This window comes from Nelusetta ayraudi, unplaced genomic scaffold (assembly GCF_046127955.1).
Source record: "Nelusetta ayraudi isolate G7.1 ecotype Tasmania unplaced genomic scaffold, CSIRO-AGI_Nayr_v1 ptg000089l, whole genome shotgun sequence".
In the NCBI taxonomy this organism is placed as follows: Eukaryota; Metazoa; Chordata; class Actinopteri; order Tetraodontiformes; family Monacanthidae; genus Nelusetta; species Nelusetta ayraudi.
This window is the reverse complement of record NW_027466139.1, coordinates 2,385,068-2,400,669: the sequence shown is the minus strand read 5'-3', so window position 1 is coordinate 2,400,669 and position 15,602 is coordinate 2,385,068. Positions and strand designations below refer to the sequence as shown.

At 47.5% G+C, this 15,602-nt stretch overlaps 3 protein-coding genes across 4 annotated transcripts; all 3 read right to left on the bottom strand.

Annotated features, from left to right (window-relative positions):
• Positions 1-1,056: 1,056 nt before the first annotated feature.
• slc22a15 (solute carrier family 22 member 15) lies at positions 1,057-8,815 on the bottom strand. 2 transcript variants are annotated; one of them, XR_012928994.1, is made up of 13 exons: positions 8,650-8,815; positions 7,561-7,710; positions 7,346-7,478; positions 6,224-6,388; positions 5,983-6,112; positions 5,171-5,231; positions 4,887-5,068; positions 4,497-4,637; positions 4,333-4,418; positions 3,644-3,740; positions 3,445-3,548; positions 2,283-2,441; positions 1,057-1,624 (listed from the first exon to the last, which is right to left on the bottom strand). XR_012928994.1 is itself a non-coding variant. In XM_076046122.1 (13 exons), exons 1-13 carry the CDS (start codon positions 8,731-8,733, stop codon positions 1,580-1,582), a joined length of 1,506 nt encoding a protein of 501 aa, XP_075902237.1. In that variant the 5' UTR covers positions 8,734-8,813; the 3' UTR covers positions 1,057-1,579. The 2 variants fall into 2 exon arrangements, 1 of the variants encoding a protein (XP_075902237.1); XM_076046122.1 differs by having other exon boundaries at positions 3,476-3,548; positions 8,650-8,813.
• Positions 8,816-8,904: 89 nt separating this feature from the next.
• LOC142901564 (uncharacterized) lies at positions 8,905-11,282 on the bottom strand. Its single transcript, XM_076046124.1, has 2 exons — positions 10,372-11,282; positions 8,905-9,798 (listed from the first exon to the last, which is right to left on the bottom strand). Exons 1-2 carry the CDS (start codon positions 11,008-11,010, stop codon positions 9,472-9,474), a joined length of 966 nt encoding a protein of 321 aa, XP_075902239.1. The 5' UTR covers positions 11,011-11,282; the 3' UTR covers positions 8,905-9,471.
• Positions 11,283-13,469: 2,187 nt separating this feature from the next.
• On the bottom strand, positions 13,470-14,587 carry LOC142901571 (CD48 antigen-like). Its single transcript, XM_076046131.1, has one exon. The coding sequence runs from the start codon at positions 14,244-14,246 to the stop codon at positions 13,530-13,532; it is 717 nt and encodes a 238-aa protein (XP_075902246.1). The 5' UTR covers positions 14,247-14,587; the 3' UTR covers positions 13,470-13,529.
• Positions 14,588-15,602: the final 1,015 nt, after the last annotated feature.

The window sequence follows — 15,602 nt, the reverse complement described above, 5'->3', positions numbered from 1 at the left end:
GAGTCCCGGGCACCGACCAGCGCCATCTTGAAAAATACCCCAACAATGACGTCATGCCACAACTCACTCACTCGCTCGCCGCTTTCGAGAAGTCAAAGGCGTAACAGTGCCGCCCAGTGGTCACTCGTGGCAACTGTTTCAGGGATCCCCCCCTGCAGAACAAACAGAAGAGCGTTGCTTTTTTGTTGTGTGCATTCGGGTCTGGCAAGATGCACACAATGATGAATGAATGAATTAGGGTGATAGATAGATAGATAGATAGATAGATAGATAGATAGATAGATAGATAGATAGACAGGAATATCTTGACTTATAAAATACAACTTGAAAAATCTGTTGGTGTGGTATGTAAATGTGTTACACACACTAGAGAGACCTGGCTTTTCATCGGCCGTGTCTCCTTTAAGTCATGTACACGAATTGAAGCTGTTGAAATAGACTTGCTTGGCAAAAACTAGTATTTGAAATCTTCATTTTGATAATGCAAATTATGCTCTCTAAAATGAAAAAAGTGAAATTCCTCTTGGCTTTGCTTCAAGGGTGTGTGTGTGTGTGTGTGTGTGTGTGTGTGTGTGTGTTTTGTTTTGTTTTTGACTCAATCATTTGTCTGCACAGCAAAGTCATTCCATATAGTGAGTGGAGAGAGTTGTCTCGTCAGGCTCAGCCCCAATGAACACTGAGTGCTGCAACAGAATCAGTGTCTTTGAAGGCTCACAGTTTTTAATGCTTTATTAAAATGACTCTTAGGACACTGAGAAATTATGACCCAAACTATTTTATGACTTATTAATATAATTTCTTCTAGTTCGGCAGGGCAGATTAAAGAGCTTCATGGGCCGCATTTGGCCCCAGACCGTAGGTTGAACCATTGAACCATGCCTGGTTTCGAACCAGGTCCAGTGTGATGGAGGGATTTGTCAGGAAAAGTAACAAGAAGTGAAGTTCAGAGATTCAGGCAGAGCTGAGATGCACTGCAAGGTATTCAGGACGTTAATATCATTATTGTATTACTATTGTCATTCATAACAAAACAAACAGTCTGGATTCACCGCAGGATTTTTTTTTATTTTTATTTTTTTAATTCCTTCATTGTACAAAAAAGCTCATCACACATGTTTAACCAGTCAGCTGTGGAATCCTGCAGATATGTTGGAGATGTAGAAGATGGAGCAGAGTCTCCTGGAATGTTTGATTGGTTCTTCAACGTTTTTCTTTTCTTTTCTTTTTTTTTTTTGAAGACTTCAAAATACAACCAAGTGTTCACATGTCAAGGCACAAAGCGGAACTTCTCACACACCACTGGGTGGCGCTGTTCTCTGTCACTGACAGCTCCTGGCGGCCGACCTCTGCACAGCAGAGCTCTCTGACGACTCCACCGGCCCATTGTGTCTTGAGGGTCACGTGACCGTCGCCACTCACACATACACACACACAGGACGCTGGACTCCTGCAGCGCCCTCTACCTCCTTCAGGACGCACACACAGGCAGGCAGAGTTGAGTTTGCTTTTTTTTGGGAGGTGAGAGAGGTTGAGGACGGGCTGGCCCCGCCCCCTCTGCAGACGAACAAATCGGCTGGAATCATTTGTGGGCGAATTTTCTGTTTTCACCGTCGTACAGAAGAGGCTGAAAATAAAGCAGATTTTAAAACATGAATTAAATCTGCAAGTCGCTTTCAAGGGACTGAGCCTGCCAGTGACCCCCCCGACACCTGGTGACTCCAAACTGGTAAACGTATTAGAAAGTTTTATACACAATTTAAAAATCAAGGTCTTGTCTGCCTAAAACTAAAGTTTCAAGTCTCCATCATTTACAGTTCCTGACGATTGTGTTTTTGTTTTTAAAAAGTCAATTTAAAAAAAAAAAGAAGAAAAAAAAAAGGAAAAGCAAACGGAAATAGCTCACTTCCTGTTTGCCGTAGACAAAAAGCCAGAGGGTATGTATGTCTTGCACAGAGGAACACGTGGGTTTTTGTCCCTTGCCTCTACAACCTTCCTCGTGGCCACTTGGGCTGTTTAAGTGTTTTGTGTGCAGGGAAGGAGGCGCTAGCGAGTCAAATTTTGGCAATTTTCTCTGAATTTTATTAAATTATTTGCCAGTTATACCATAATATGGTGAGATTCAGAGTACGTTCAGGATGTCAAATGGAAGTCAATGCGCAAATTGTTAATTAATAATAAACATTACAAATACAATAAGAGTATAAGAGTATCGATAAGAGAATCGCTGGGGCTCAGTCCCCAATAAGGTCTTTTTCAATAAAGTTAGTTTTTAGTGTCTTCACCTTGCTCTCCAGCATGCGGCTGTGGGCGGGGCTTCCCAGCTCCTCCAGGGTTTCAGGGGCGGGACTGTTGAGCGTCTCTGGCAGCAGGAGGCCCAGGCAACCGGCCGAGAGGCCGCCGAGGCAGAAGACAGTGAAGGGCATGGAGGAGTGGAGGGCCCGCTGGCGAGACACACACACACACACACACGCACACACACACACGCACGCACGCGCGCACACACACACACACAAGATAAAAATGCTTCATGAACTGGTTTGACTTTTGTGTTTTATAAGAAATAAAACCCGAAACCCTTAACTGAGTGACGCATCGGGAATAAACCAAGACACTCTGTTGACTGACATGAAAAAAAAATCTAAACTGTATTTACCAATATTTCTTTAATTCTTTATTTAACATATTTCTGGTCCAGAAAAGAAAAGCGAAAAAGGAAAAATGTTCTGGTCCCTTTTGACTTGATTGGAATGGAGGAGCTGAGCTGCTCCCTCACTGGAACAGCCACTAGGTGTCACTGTGTCCTCAGACTGCACTCCTCTCCTCTGTCCTGCCCGGGGTTATGTGAGGTGAAGTGAGAGGAGGGCGGCGTGATATGGCAACAGAGAACTGCTGATGAGGCAACGGAAAGATGTTTGAGTTTCACTGATGAGAAGCAGAAGAATGGACATAAAACAGGGTGGAGGGGACGGAGGAGCTGTAGGACTTCAGGGTTCAAATTCCAGAACCTGGTTCACGGCTTTTAAAGAGGAACTGCAATAATTAAGTCAGTAAGTCAGTAAGTGAGTAAGAAATAAAAAACAAAAACAAATAAATAAATAAATAAATAAAGGGGATGAAAATAAATAAATATAGAAATACATAAATAAAAAAGGGAACTACAGAAATAAATAACTGCCTAAATGCTAGGGAAATACCAGAAATAAATAAACACATAAAGGGAAACTACCTACGTTGCCTGATACTGTGGCGGTCAAAGCTCCCCCTGGAGGAGGAGTGTGCGGGGGTGAACAAAGACCTTCAGTCTCTCAGTGTGACACACATCATCTGACCATCACGACCACTCTGCCTATAAACCCCAACCATCATCTCCACGACCAGCTCCTCCTACTGGGTTGGAACTACAAGGGTTGAGAAGGGACTGGTCGAAGTGGAATCCCACCTGACCCCAACCCGACCCGACCCCGCAGAGTCTCACCATGGAGGGCACGAACGGCGCCAGGATCCCTCCCACTCTGCACGCCATGGAGCAAAGTCCCAGACCGGCGTTCCTGCACCGAGGAGGGAGGGAGCGGAGCAGCGACCATTAGCAGAGGGGGTCGAGGAGGTGAGAGTGACAGAGACCACCTGCAGTCCCCAGACTGACCTGATGGCGGTGGGGTAGAGCTCCGCTGTGTAGACGTAGGCGATGTTGAAGGCGGCGCTGACCAACAGCTTCCCCAGCAGAGCCAGAGAGGTCACGGCTGGAGAGGAGCAGAGTTAGCACGTTAGCCACCGCTAACGGCTGGCCTGGAGGTGTGCGTGCGTGTGTGTGTGTGTGTGTATTAAAGTGTGGGGAGAACACTTTGCAAATGTAATTGCTCACAATTACAAGTTATCCTATTGAAAATGTAACAGTATTGTAACTATGTCAATGACCTCATCAAAGTAATGTAACTCTTGCTTTGCTGAAATTACAAATAAAAGTTTGGAAACTGTTTAGAGCTGACAAGCTTTAAACAGCGCTCGAAACAGAGTCAGACCATTCAGTATGACAGGAAAAACCCATCACAAGCCTCACAATAGTATCAAACGAAGGAAACAGGAAAGGTCTGAGCTCGTGCCGAATCCGTGTACAAGAAAGAACACGCAAAGCAACAATAACACAATGATTAAACATAAAAGCCCATCAAGCCTCTTTGGTAAAAAATTGGTTTTAGATAAAATTGTAATCGTGCATCTATCATAACGTAACTGATTGCGTAACGACGTTGCATAAACCTATTTATCCCCAAGACTGCGTGTGTGTGTGTGTGTGTGTGTGTGTGTGTGTGTGTGTGTGTGGGCCCCACCCACCGGTGCTGTTGGGGATGAACATGGTGCAGAGGCAGGCGGATCCGGCCAGACACAGGAAGCTGGACATGCTCTTCCTCCGTCCCGCCCTCAAGACAGCAACACATCCACACGTCAGCAGCTGGACAAGCCTGCATGTGTGTGTGTGTCGGTTGTGTGTGTGTCACCAGTGCTTGTTGATGAAGTAGATGCAGAGTGGGTAGGCCGGCAGCTCCACCAGGCCGTACATGGCCACGTTGACGTAGCGGCTGCCAGTCGAGTCGCCGGCGCCCAGAGTGAGGCCGTAGTAGACCAGGCTGCAGGCATACCTGAGAGAGAGAGAGAGAGAGAGACACACACACACACACACACACACACACACACACACACACACACACACACACACACACAGGTCAAAGGTCCACCTATCACTTAATTTTTCAATTTCTGTCCAATGGGGGGGGGGGGAAATGCTTTGGGGATTGTTGACTGCAGTACCTCGAGTGGCCACTGGGGAAATTTGATTCACCTAGCGAGCATACAGGATTTTAGGCGGGCGTGGCTTTCCCCTCACTCACCAGACATACATGAGCACCATGGTCCTCCGTCGCAGGATGGGATGCACCACCAGCTGTGTTAGCCCCGCCCCCTTCCTAGTGGGGCTGTTGGACGTAGCAGCGTTGGCGACGACGATGCGATGCAGCTTCAGGCTGCTGCCGGCCTTCCCGTTGCCGTTCCCGAGGGCCATGCGGCGCAGAACCTGCAGACACACACACACACAGTCCCAATGCTGCTCATCGTCACTACCTGCTGGTGGTAGTGATGGAAGTGCAGGTGACTGACTGAGGACTTCCTGTCTGACCTCCTCGGCCCGCTCGGCCTCACCCCGACAGTAGAGCCAGCGGGGGGATTCTGGGAGCGTCCTGCAGAGGGGTTAGAGTAGTAATACAATATGTGTAAAAAAAAAAAAAAATTCTGGTCAAAGTAAAAGTACTGGTTCAACTGCTTAAAATACTCAAGTCAAAGTCAGAAAGTTCAGGTTCTGAAGTGTACTGAGATAAAAAATAAATTGGTTAATCAAAATAAAATTGGCGCTGGCAGTTAAAATAAAAAAAATAGACCGATTGCTGCGCGAGCCGGCCACAGAGGTGTGTGCCGCTTCAAGTCTGGCGTGAACGACACCATCGTTCGGCGGCTATTCGTGGAACGATTCTACAGCCAAAAGTGCCACCAACAACAAAGAACACGGGCCACCGCTGGACTCCTGAATTCTGGCGCAGCGGAAGGGGTGCTGTGCTGGAAGTTAGAGCACAGTGCAGTTTGCTTCACCCCGATCATGTGGATTAAGTGATATTCCTAAAGAAAAACCTTAGAGTGGAACATGTTGGTTGAATAACACAGTATGGACTGAAAGTCATCGTATCGTATCGTAAATATACGAAACTTATCGGATCTTTAATGTATCGAAGGTTCTAGAGGTGGTTCTGGTGGTTCTAGGTGGTTTTAGGGGTGGTTCTGGGCATGGGAAAACTACAAAACTGCAAACTATATTTTCTCCTCCTATGAGGTGGCTCACGGAAACACTCCATAGAACCCCCTGTGGTCCCACCAGTCAAACATTTTGCCCACCACTGTCATTGCACTGGGTGACTTCTCCACCAGCGTGGTACTCACACGGACAGCAGGAAGAAGAGGACGCCGCTGGAGTTGGCGGTGGTGGCCAGGCTCCTCCAGGGCTGCACCAAGTAGCCCAGGGCACCGAACAGGGCGATGCCCACCGCAAAACACATGCTGGTCAACGTACCTGCACAGCGAAGACAACATTCGGCGATCAAGGGGTCAGAGGTCAAGGGTCAAGGAGGGGACGCTACCTCTGCAGACTGTGCCGAGGCCGGTTCTGAGGTGTCTATGGTACCGGTCATGGCCCAGTAGGACCTCCCCACGTACTCCTGCACCAGGACGAAGCAGACCAGGCCGATGCCGCCGTTCATCAGTCCCACCAGCAGGCGGGACAGGGCGAAGACCTCGTAGCTGGGGGCGAAGGCCGTCATGTAGCCAAAGAGCACCTCGAAGAACAAGCCTAGCAGGAGGAGGAGAGGAAGTTCCAACTGACATCATCAGAATTTCTTCTTTTTTTCAGCCTGGTATTGAGAATATCATCTAAGTTTAGCTATTTTATTTAGTAAAATCACAGTTTTGTACCTCCTCAGTTCCCGTAGCTCTGTTGGGTTTCCATAGCTCCCTCCTGCCACCTCCTCCATTATTTTTTTCAAATTGGTATTTTTCTAATTTTACTTATTACATTCATTTTATTTTGTGAAATACGATGCAGGAGAATCACCTTTTTGTACCTCCTGAGTCCCTGTAGCCCTGCAATGCAATTTTCCAATTTTGGCTTTATTTTCCTAATTTTAGTCATTTATGCTGAAAACAAGTGTATGTAATACACAAGTCTAGTAAGTACTTCCGATGCGCTACCCTTATGCCGCTATCGTGCCGTTCCACAATTTCAAAGTTTTGTGTGAAGATTTGGCACCAGCAAATCTTGCTCTTGTGTCAAGTGGTCAATCCAATTCAATTCAATTTGAATTCAACCAGAGGGACCAGATGTTTAGGTGCGAGTGTGAAAGTGCTTTAGTGCTAAAGTGCATTAAGTAAGACTTAAAGCGCTGCTGTTATTGCACATTGCCAGTTGCACAAAGACCAAGGTGTGTAATGAACTGCACACACGCCCTGTTGCACATGTCGATAATATTGCACATCGCTCGATACAAGCGAAACACGGCTTTGCAAAGCTCAAGTGCTTTGGTGGTGAGATGTAAAGTGCTAGTGCCATTATTAGATGTAGCCCAGAAGCAACAAACAAACAAACAAAGCACTAAAGTGCGTCGTGAATTCCACAAAGGCCCTATGGTACATGTATGTACGGCCACAACCTTGGCAGCAGCACCAAAGAGGGAGTCCTCCACTGCTGGTCGCACCCCCACACTTTCTCCTTCCACCTCCTCCTCCTCCTCCCCCACTGCTCACTGCTCACCTGTCAGGTAGACAGGCCTCCTCCCGATCCGGTCCGACAGCGGTCCGAACACCACGTTCCCTACCAGGAGGCCGGCGAAGAAGAGCGACCCGGCCAGGCCCACCTTGTAGGCCTGCTGGCGGACCAGCAGCCACTGCAGGGAGGGAGACAGAGTGACACATAGTGGGCCAGTGTGTGTGTGTGTGTGTGTGTGTGCGTGGTCAGCCCTTCCTCACCTCCGTCACAATGCTGTCCACGTCCTCGGCAAAGACTACGCGCGGGGAGAGCGCCAGCTGGTCGGACGGGACGGCCTCCTGCTGCTCCACACGGTACTGAGGGGTGAAGCCCACCAGGACCATCAGCATGGACTGGCAGGCCATGTACACCTGGGGAGGTGAACGGTAGCAGAAATAAAAATTTGAAATAATTTGTTGTCCATACATTGATTTGAATGTTTTTGTAACGACTGAATAGTTTATTTTTGTACTGTTTTTTTGTTTTTTTTTTAGTGCCGCAACAGTGTAGTTCCCCAATTTGGGATGAGTAAAGTACATCTATCTATCTATAACAACAACATCAGCTAATTACTGTTACAACCCTTGTTACAAAACAAACGCCCATTCGACAAAAAAAAACAAACAAAACAAGAAAACAAGCAAGCACATGTGCAAATGAAGAGTGTTCCTTTGTATGCTGTGCCGCTGATGTGACGTCACCCAGGTTATGCCGCTTCTGTACGAACAGGCACACTGAACAAACAACAATTACGGTTTGCAAGGTGATGAACGGTGATGAAGCGGAACTACCGCGCAGCCACATCTGGGTGGTAAACCGCATCAGTCAGTGGAAACGTAATTGTTATTTGTTATATCAACTAATTCTCACATGTTCACTTGCGATACATGACGTTGCCATCAACCTGAGACTGTAGAACCGAAGCTCGTGGAATCAGGGTTGACGTCACGGACGGGCAACGTTCAAGCAGGTGTGGTCATGTGATTGGTTAGTAAGTTAGTTAGTTGGTTGGTTGGTTAGTTACTACGTCACAGCAGCACAATTGTGTGACACGTCCGCAGGGAGTTTCCGGCGTAAACACGCCTCCCGCCGGGAAAGAAGCTGGCTAACTTCGGCTAACTAGTAAAACTAGACGAGGCGTCGTGTTTGTGGCGCGAAGCCCTCGTTTCCCAGACATTAGACGGATACAATCACTTCCGTGTGTGTGTGTGTGTGTGTGTGTGTGTGTGTGGTGCCACGTTAACTTCGACGACTAGTGCCCGGAACGTTTCTGCCGACAAACACCCGTACCCGCACGGACAGCTACCCACCTGCGTCAGGCTGAGGACGAACACCGCCCGCTTCTGGAAGGGCCCGAACTCACCCACCACCCGGAAAGCTTCGTCCACGTCCATCCCGGGCAGGGCCGCGGCCGGGCGGCTGTCTGGCTAGCGTCACCACCGCCGAGGGGAGGAGGTGGAGGAGGAGAAAAGAGGCTCAGACTCAAGAGAGTCATCGGCGCTCACTTCCGGATTAGCTTGACGGCAGCCCCTTGTTTGTGACAAGTCCCGAAATAAGCAGCCGAGTTCAGATTGAGCCACATGATTTGGTTTATTGAAAGCACTTTGTAACAAAACATATGAGTACTAATTGTAATTTGGGTTAGGGTTAGAACTGCCAAACACATTCAATTACGAAGTTTGGTACAGTGGGATCGTCATCACATTGTAAAAATTAGACATTATTACACACGCTGCATTTCAGTTACACTTGACACACATTAATACATCAGGGAATACAACTAGGCAGACTATGAATTTCTTCTTCTTTTTTTTAATCACATTATTAATTCCTTTTTTTTTTTTTTTAATCAATAGTTTAATCCAGTAAGAGACATGAGACAGAGGGAGGAGTTGTGTTGCCCATCCGAACTATAACACCATTCATGTTTTCTTACACATATATAAGCACTGCTACACAAATCAATCCGATACCTATAAAAACTCCACCAATCAAAATCCCCAGGGTGTTGTTTTCGACTGTTGGAGTTGGCAAACTGATTAGGGGGTTCTTTTGGGACTCACTGGCCTCTTCACGCACCGGGTTCTTGGCCCAGCAGATGAAGTTGGTAGCCTTGGTAGTCTGGTCGCTGATCAGCTCCTTCCCAGGGATCCTGGTCTTCTGGTGACCCGGATCGTGGGCCGGCCCACGTCCTCGAAAACCCGGACATTGTAGCGCTTGGCCTGTATGACGTTGTTCACCTCCACCGAGTATTCGCCGCCCTCCGTCAGTTGGATGCTTAAGACGGTGAGGCGGCCGCTGTCCTCCAGCACGGTGTGGCCATTGAACGAGCCGTAGTAGGAGAACTCACCCAGGGTCATTTCAGCCAGCAGGTTTGCTCCGTGCTTCCACACCACCCGCTTGACTTGTGCGGGCTGCGGGTCCAGCTCTAGGACGAGGTCGCCTCCTACGGCCACATTCTTATCACATACCAGGGTGTCTGGCGGCTTTGACGTATCGATAAGTGGGTTCTTTTGGGACTCACTAGGCTGTTGACTCACCAGGATCTTGGCCCAGCAGGTGAAGTTGATAGCTTGAGTGGTCTTGTTGATGATCAGCTCCTTCCCACTGATCCTGGACTCCCCGCCCGCCAGTTGCCACTCGTAGCTGACGTCCTGGGACGGCGCCACATCTAAATCGCACACCAGGGTACAGTTCTCCGAACCGGGGCCACATATCAGCGGGGTGACCCGGATCGTGGGCCGACCCACCTCCTTGAACACCCGGACATTGTAGCGCTTGGCCTGTATGACGTTGTTCACCTCCACCGAGTATTCGCCGCCCTCCGTCTGGTTGATGTTTGAGACGGTGAGGCGGCCGCTGTCCTCCAGCACGGTGTGGCCATTGAACGAGCCGTAGTAGGAGAACTCACCCAGGGTCATTTCAGCCAGCAGGTTTGCTCCGTGCTTCCACACCACCCGCTCGAGTGTCGGTGGTTTCGGCTCCAGGTCTAGGACGAGGTCGCCTCCTACGGCCACATTCTTATCACATACCAGGGTGTCTGGCGGCTTTGACGTATCGATAAGTGGGTTCTTTTGGGACTCACTAGGCTGTTGACTCACCAGGATCTTGGCCCAGCAGGTGAAGTTGGTAGCTTGAGTGGTCTTGTTGATGATCAGCTCCTTCCCACTGATCCTGGACTCCTCGCCCGCCAGTTGCCACTCGTAGCTGACATCCTGGGACGGCGCCACGTCTAAATCGCACACCAGGGTACAGTTCTCCGAACCGGGGCCACATATCAGCGGGGTGACCCGGATTGTGGGCCGGCCCACCTCCTCGAACACCCGGACATTGTAGTGCTTGGCCTGTATGACGTTGTTCACCTCCACCGAGTATTCGCCGCCCTCCGTCAGTTGGATGCTTAAGACAGTGAGGCGGCCGCTGTCCTCCAGCACGGTGTGGCCCTTGAACGAGCCGTAGTAGGAGAACTCACCCAGGGTCATTTCAGCCAGCAGGTTTGCTCCGTGCTTCCACACCACCCGCTTGACCTGTGCGGGCTGCGGGTCCAGCTCGAGGACGAGGTCGCCTCCTACGGCCACATTCATGTCACTCTGAGCCAAAACCTGATTCATCGTCAATGGCAGAACCACCAGCACCAGGCGGAGGAGTCCCGCAGTGTCCATGTTCCCCATGTGGCCGCGGGTTCGAATCACAACAAAACACAGCCACACGCTGTACAAAAACGGCCAGGCACGTTACAATAATGGAGCCTCGACGCCGTGCCCCACTTCCTGCTAGTACTACAAGATAGCTGGGACCCACAAAATAAAAAATAAAAAAAGAAGCGTTGTGAGTCACAGTAACAGCCCGGTGGTGGAGAACACACTCACACTCACTGCCAAGCCTCACAGTGCCACTGGCATCTTCCTCTCTATCTTATCTGTCGTCCCAGGCAGCGCCGCCCAGAGAGTTCTCGAAAACAGAAGGGAAACCAAAGCCCGGCCCATTTCCTGCGCAATTAACGGTCAAATCTGTGTTAAGGTCACACAGTGTTGAGTCTGAAGTGTGAACGACAAGTGGGAAAACAAATGCTGAAAAGAGGAAATTGTGGTGACTGAAGCATCTTGTACAATACGTCATGTTTTTTTTATTTTATTTTTTTATTTAATCATTTTTTCGAGCATAAAAAGAAGGAAAAGGAAATATACGGAAGCATATTGCATTCACTTGGCAAAAAATAAATAAATCTGTTTTTCAGTGTAATCATTTCTGTTTTTCGTGCTATTTTTTTTCCGCCCTGTTTTTCGTGTCAATTTTTTTCCATCCTGTTTTTTTATTTTTATTTTGAAATACCGCGAGAAAACAGTAGATGGGTGACTCTACGGCATGGATGTGCTCTACGGTGGTGACACGTAACCAGTCTGAATGCACTTCAAAGGCATCATTTTGTATCCATGGAGCATGCCATATTTATCCAATTGATCCCAGAGAAACATTGCGATGTCGAGAATATCTGAATGGGCTTTCCTTCGAAACAACCGCAAAGTCCTCAGATGCCTACGTAAAGTTGATAAACTAATTGTAATGCAATGTACGTCACTTAAAGACAGGACTATTTCCCAGTGTCTCAAACCCATGTCAAAATAGAATTTGATTGAACTGAACAAGCTGGCCATGTTTGCTTCCATTATATGTTGCTCTCAATGAAAGAATGGAACTCGGGGAAAATAGGTTGGAAAAAAATTAGCACGAAAAAAAGGGCGGAAAAAAATTAGCATGAAAAACAGGGCGGAAAAAAATTTGCACGAAAAACAGACATAATTACACTGAAAAACAGTTTTTTTTAATTTGCCAAGTGAATGCAATACGCTTCTGGAGAAATAAAAGGAGACAATAATAAAAAATATGTAGGCCTAATACTCAAAGAAAAAAAACAACAACCACAACAAAAACAAATGTCCACAGCTTAAATATGCTCAAAAGGAGTAGGAAGAAGTCTTAAGATCCAAACCCACCCCTATTCACAAAGCCCTTTAGCTGCTTCTCATTGCCGTCCTCAAGAAAAAATAACAGTAAATACAAACAAACAAAAAATAGAACAAATGAAAATGAAAATGAAAATGAAAATGCACCAAAGCCAAAATGTATGGTTCAGTTCAGTTAATCCAGCAGTCTGTGAATGAGTTCCTTCTAGCCAGAGGAAAGAGGAATGTAAACTTAAAGGCAGACGTTCCTCCGCGTCCTATAGATTATACCATAAGTTTAACAGTTCCCATGTATGTTCTCTAAATAACCCCATTCCACCTTTGGAAAGAATGTATTGTCTGCTGTGGGTGGAAAAATATGGAATAGCCTTCCCTCTACAATAAGGGATTGTCCCTCTTATTCCTCCTTCAAGGGAAATCTCAAGAAATGGCTTAAGTGCATTCTAGGTACGGAATTAGTCCGCCTACACTGGCTAGCGTCAACACCGCTCAGGGGAGGAGGAGGAGGAAACGCCGCTCACTTCCGGATTAGCTTGACGGCAGGCCCTTGCTTGTGACAAGTTCCAAAATAAGCAGCCGAGTTCCGTTTGAGCCACATGATTTGGTTTATTGAAAGCACTTTGTAACAAAACACATGAGTACTAATTATAATTTGGGTTGTTTTACTCCTAAAAGTTGGGAGTTATTTTACCACCCACGTAGCAAGTGCACAAACTGCAACACACAATAAACTACGCAGAAAACAGCATCAATATATAAATACAAAAAGAGCAAGCTCAAACAAGACTCAACCCTGTACACGTGGCCTTGACTGTGACGTCCAGACGTGCAAATGTAAAGACAATCAAAGATGTTCTAGGCTGATTTGTGTCTCTCAGGTCAAAATGTTTTGGTTTTTTGTTTTTTTGTCTTGGAGGGGCAGGGGTGGAGGGTCCACCCACTACAATGCCACTATGGATGTAGTGGCATTTGGTGCAGTGGGATCGTCATCACGCTGTAAAATGAGACATTATGACACACGCTGCGTTTCAGTTACACTTGACACACATTAATACATCAGGAATACAACCAGGCAGAGTATGAATTTGTTCTTCTTTTTTTTTTTTTTTATCACATTCATCATTGCTTTTTTGTTTAAAAAAATCAATTGTTAAATCCAGTAAGAGACATGAGACAGAGGGAGGAGTTGTGTTGCCCATGCGAACTATAACACCATTCATGTTTTTTTACACATATATAAGCACTGCTACACAAATCAATCCGATCCCTATAAGAACTCCACCAATCAAAATCCCCAGGGTGTTGTTTTCGACTGTCGGAGTTGGCGAACTGATTAGGGGGTTCTTTTGGGACTCACTGGCCTCTTCACTCACCGGGTTCTTGGCCCAGCAGGTGAAGTTGGTGGCCTTGGTAGTCTGGTCGCTGATCAGATTCTTCCCGGGGATCCTGGACTCCTCGCCCGCTAGCTGCCACTCGTAGCTGACGTCCTGGGACGGCTCCACGTCTAAATCACACACCAGGGTACAGTCCTCCGAACCGGGGCCACATGTCAGCGGGGTGACCCGAATCGTAGGCCGGCCCAGCTTCTCGAACACCCGGACGTTGTAGCGCTTGTCCTGGATGACGTTGTTCACCTCCACCTCGTATATGCCGCCCTCCGTCTGGTTGATGTTTGAGACGGTGAGGCGGCCGCTGTCCTCCAGCACGGTGTGGCCCTTGAACGAGCCGTAGTAGGAGAACTCACCCAGGGTCATTTCAGCCAGCAGGTTTGCTCCGTGCTTCCACACCACCCGCTCGAGTGTCTCTTGTTTCGGGTCCAGCTCTAGGATGAGGTCGTCTCCTACGGCCACATTAATGTCATTCTGAGCCGAGACCTGACTCATTGTCAATGCCAGAACCACCAGAACCTCCAGCAACAGGTGGAGGAGTCCCACGGTGTCCATGTTCCACAGGTGGCCGCGGTGTCGGATCTTAAAAAAGGGCCAAACCCGCCAAAACAAAATGGCCAGGTACGGAACAATAATGGAGCCTCGACCTCGACCCACTTCCTGCTCGTACTGCAAGATAGCTGCGACCGACTAACAAGGTAGACCTCGCTCCCCGCCACCCAGTGGGGTGTCCAAAGCCGCCTGCCAAAAAGTTCCCAAAACTCTTTCCCCACGCATGCAGTAACAGCCCGCTAGTGGAGAACGTCACTGTCACTGCCAACCGTCAAAACGCTGCCATCATCTTCTCGTCTCTCTCGCTGTTGTCATAGGTGGTGCCGCCCACAGAGTTTTCATATACGGAAGAGGATGACTAAGTTGAACCACAAGTAGGAAATCAAACCCTGAGCAGAGGGTCTGCCTGTCTGTGTCTGAGGGATCGTGTACAATACGTCATCAGCCAGTGCATATGCAAACAGGACCAACATGCAGTTAATCCTGCAGTCTGTGAATGAGTTCCTTCTAGCCAGAGGACACAGGAGTGAAAACTTGTTCCTCCGCGTCCTGTACATTATACCATAAGTTTAACAGTTCCCATGTATGCTCTGTAAATCAGCCCATTCTTTCCAGGACAGTCACATGTGTTCCCTTAAAGGGATATACGTCAATGCATTAAGATCTGTGTGCATTAAACTGTGGTGCTGGAGCTGTAACTTTGGAGTTGTTCACATTTGCTCTCAGACCTGGGTGCCCGATCGATGCCTGACTTCTTCTGTAATAAACTTACTGCTATATCATCAAGTCAGTGTCAACATTATCATCTACACATCACTGCTGCTGCCTGACAATCCACCACAAAGTGAAAACTCACCTTTGGGGTTACTTATTTTATTTTTTTGTCAAATATATTTAAGCTCAGCTCGAGCTGACAGCTGTGCTTTCTGACTCCAGACGTGATGTTGAGGTCACATGACAGAGCTTGAAATCAGGTAACGTAAGTATTGTGTTGTAAAAAAAAACAAAATCTGCCAAAAATAAAACAAGACAAACATATGAAGACAGCTTGACAAGACGTGCTAACATTAGAACAAGACACACACAGAGAGTCTATGAAATATCTGGGCAATAATAAGAAAAGTTTAAAGACACAAATTGTTGAATTATTTTTTTTTGTAAAGTTAGTTCTGACATCACGGAGGGAGGGGGGACATTTTTTTATTTTATTTTATTTTTTACAATCTGTCTCTCACGGTTGAAGTGTGCCTATGATGAACATTACAGACCTCTCTCATATTTTAAAGTGAGACAACTTGCAGAATCGGTGGCTGCCAAATACCTTTTTGCCCGACTGTACATCAGGCACACAACCAGGCA

Coding starts and splice junctions, on each gene's coding strand:
- slc22a15 (XM_076046122.1), bottom strand. CDS start 8,733: ATGGACGTGGACGAAGCTTTCCGGGTGGTGGGTGAGTTCGGGCCCTTC. Junction 7,711..8,649: donor TCGTCCTCAGCCTGACGCAG/GTGGGTAGCTGT, acceptor TCACCTCCCCAG/GTGTACATGGCCTGCCAGTC. Junction 3,741..4,332: donor GTTCATCCCCAACAGCACCG/GTGGGTGGGGCC, acceptor GCTCCTCTCCAG/CCGTGACCTCTCTGGCTCTG.
- LOC142901564 (XM_076046124.1), bottom strand. CDS start 11,010: ATGGGGAACATGGACACTGCGGGACTCCTCCGCCTGGTGCTGGTGGTT. Junction 9,799..10,371: donor CAAAGCCGCCAGACACCCTG/GTATGTGATAAG, acceptor GTATGTGATAAG/AATGTGGCCGTAGGAGGCGA.
- LOC142901571 (XM_076046131.1), bottom strand. CDS start 14,246: ATGGACACCGTGGGACTCCTCCACCTGTTGCTGGAGGTTCTGGTGGTT.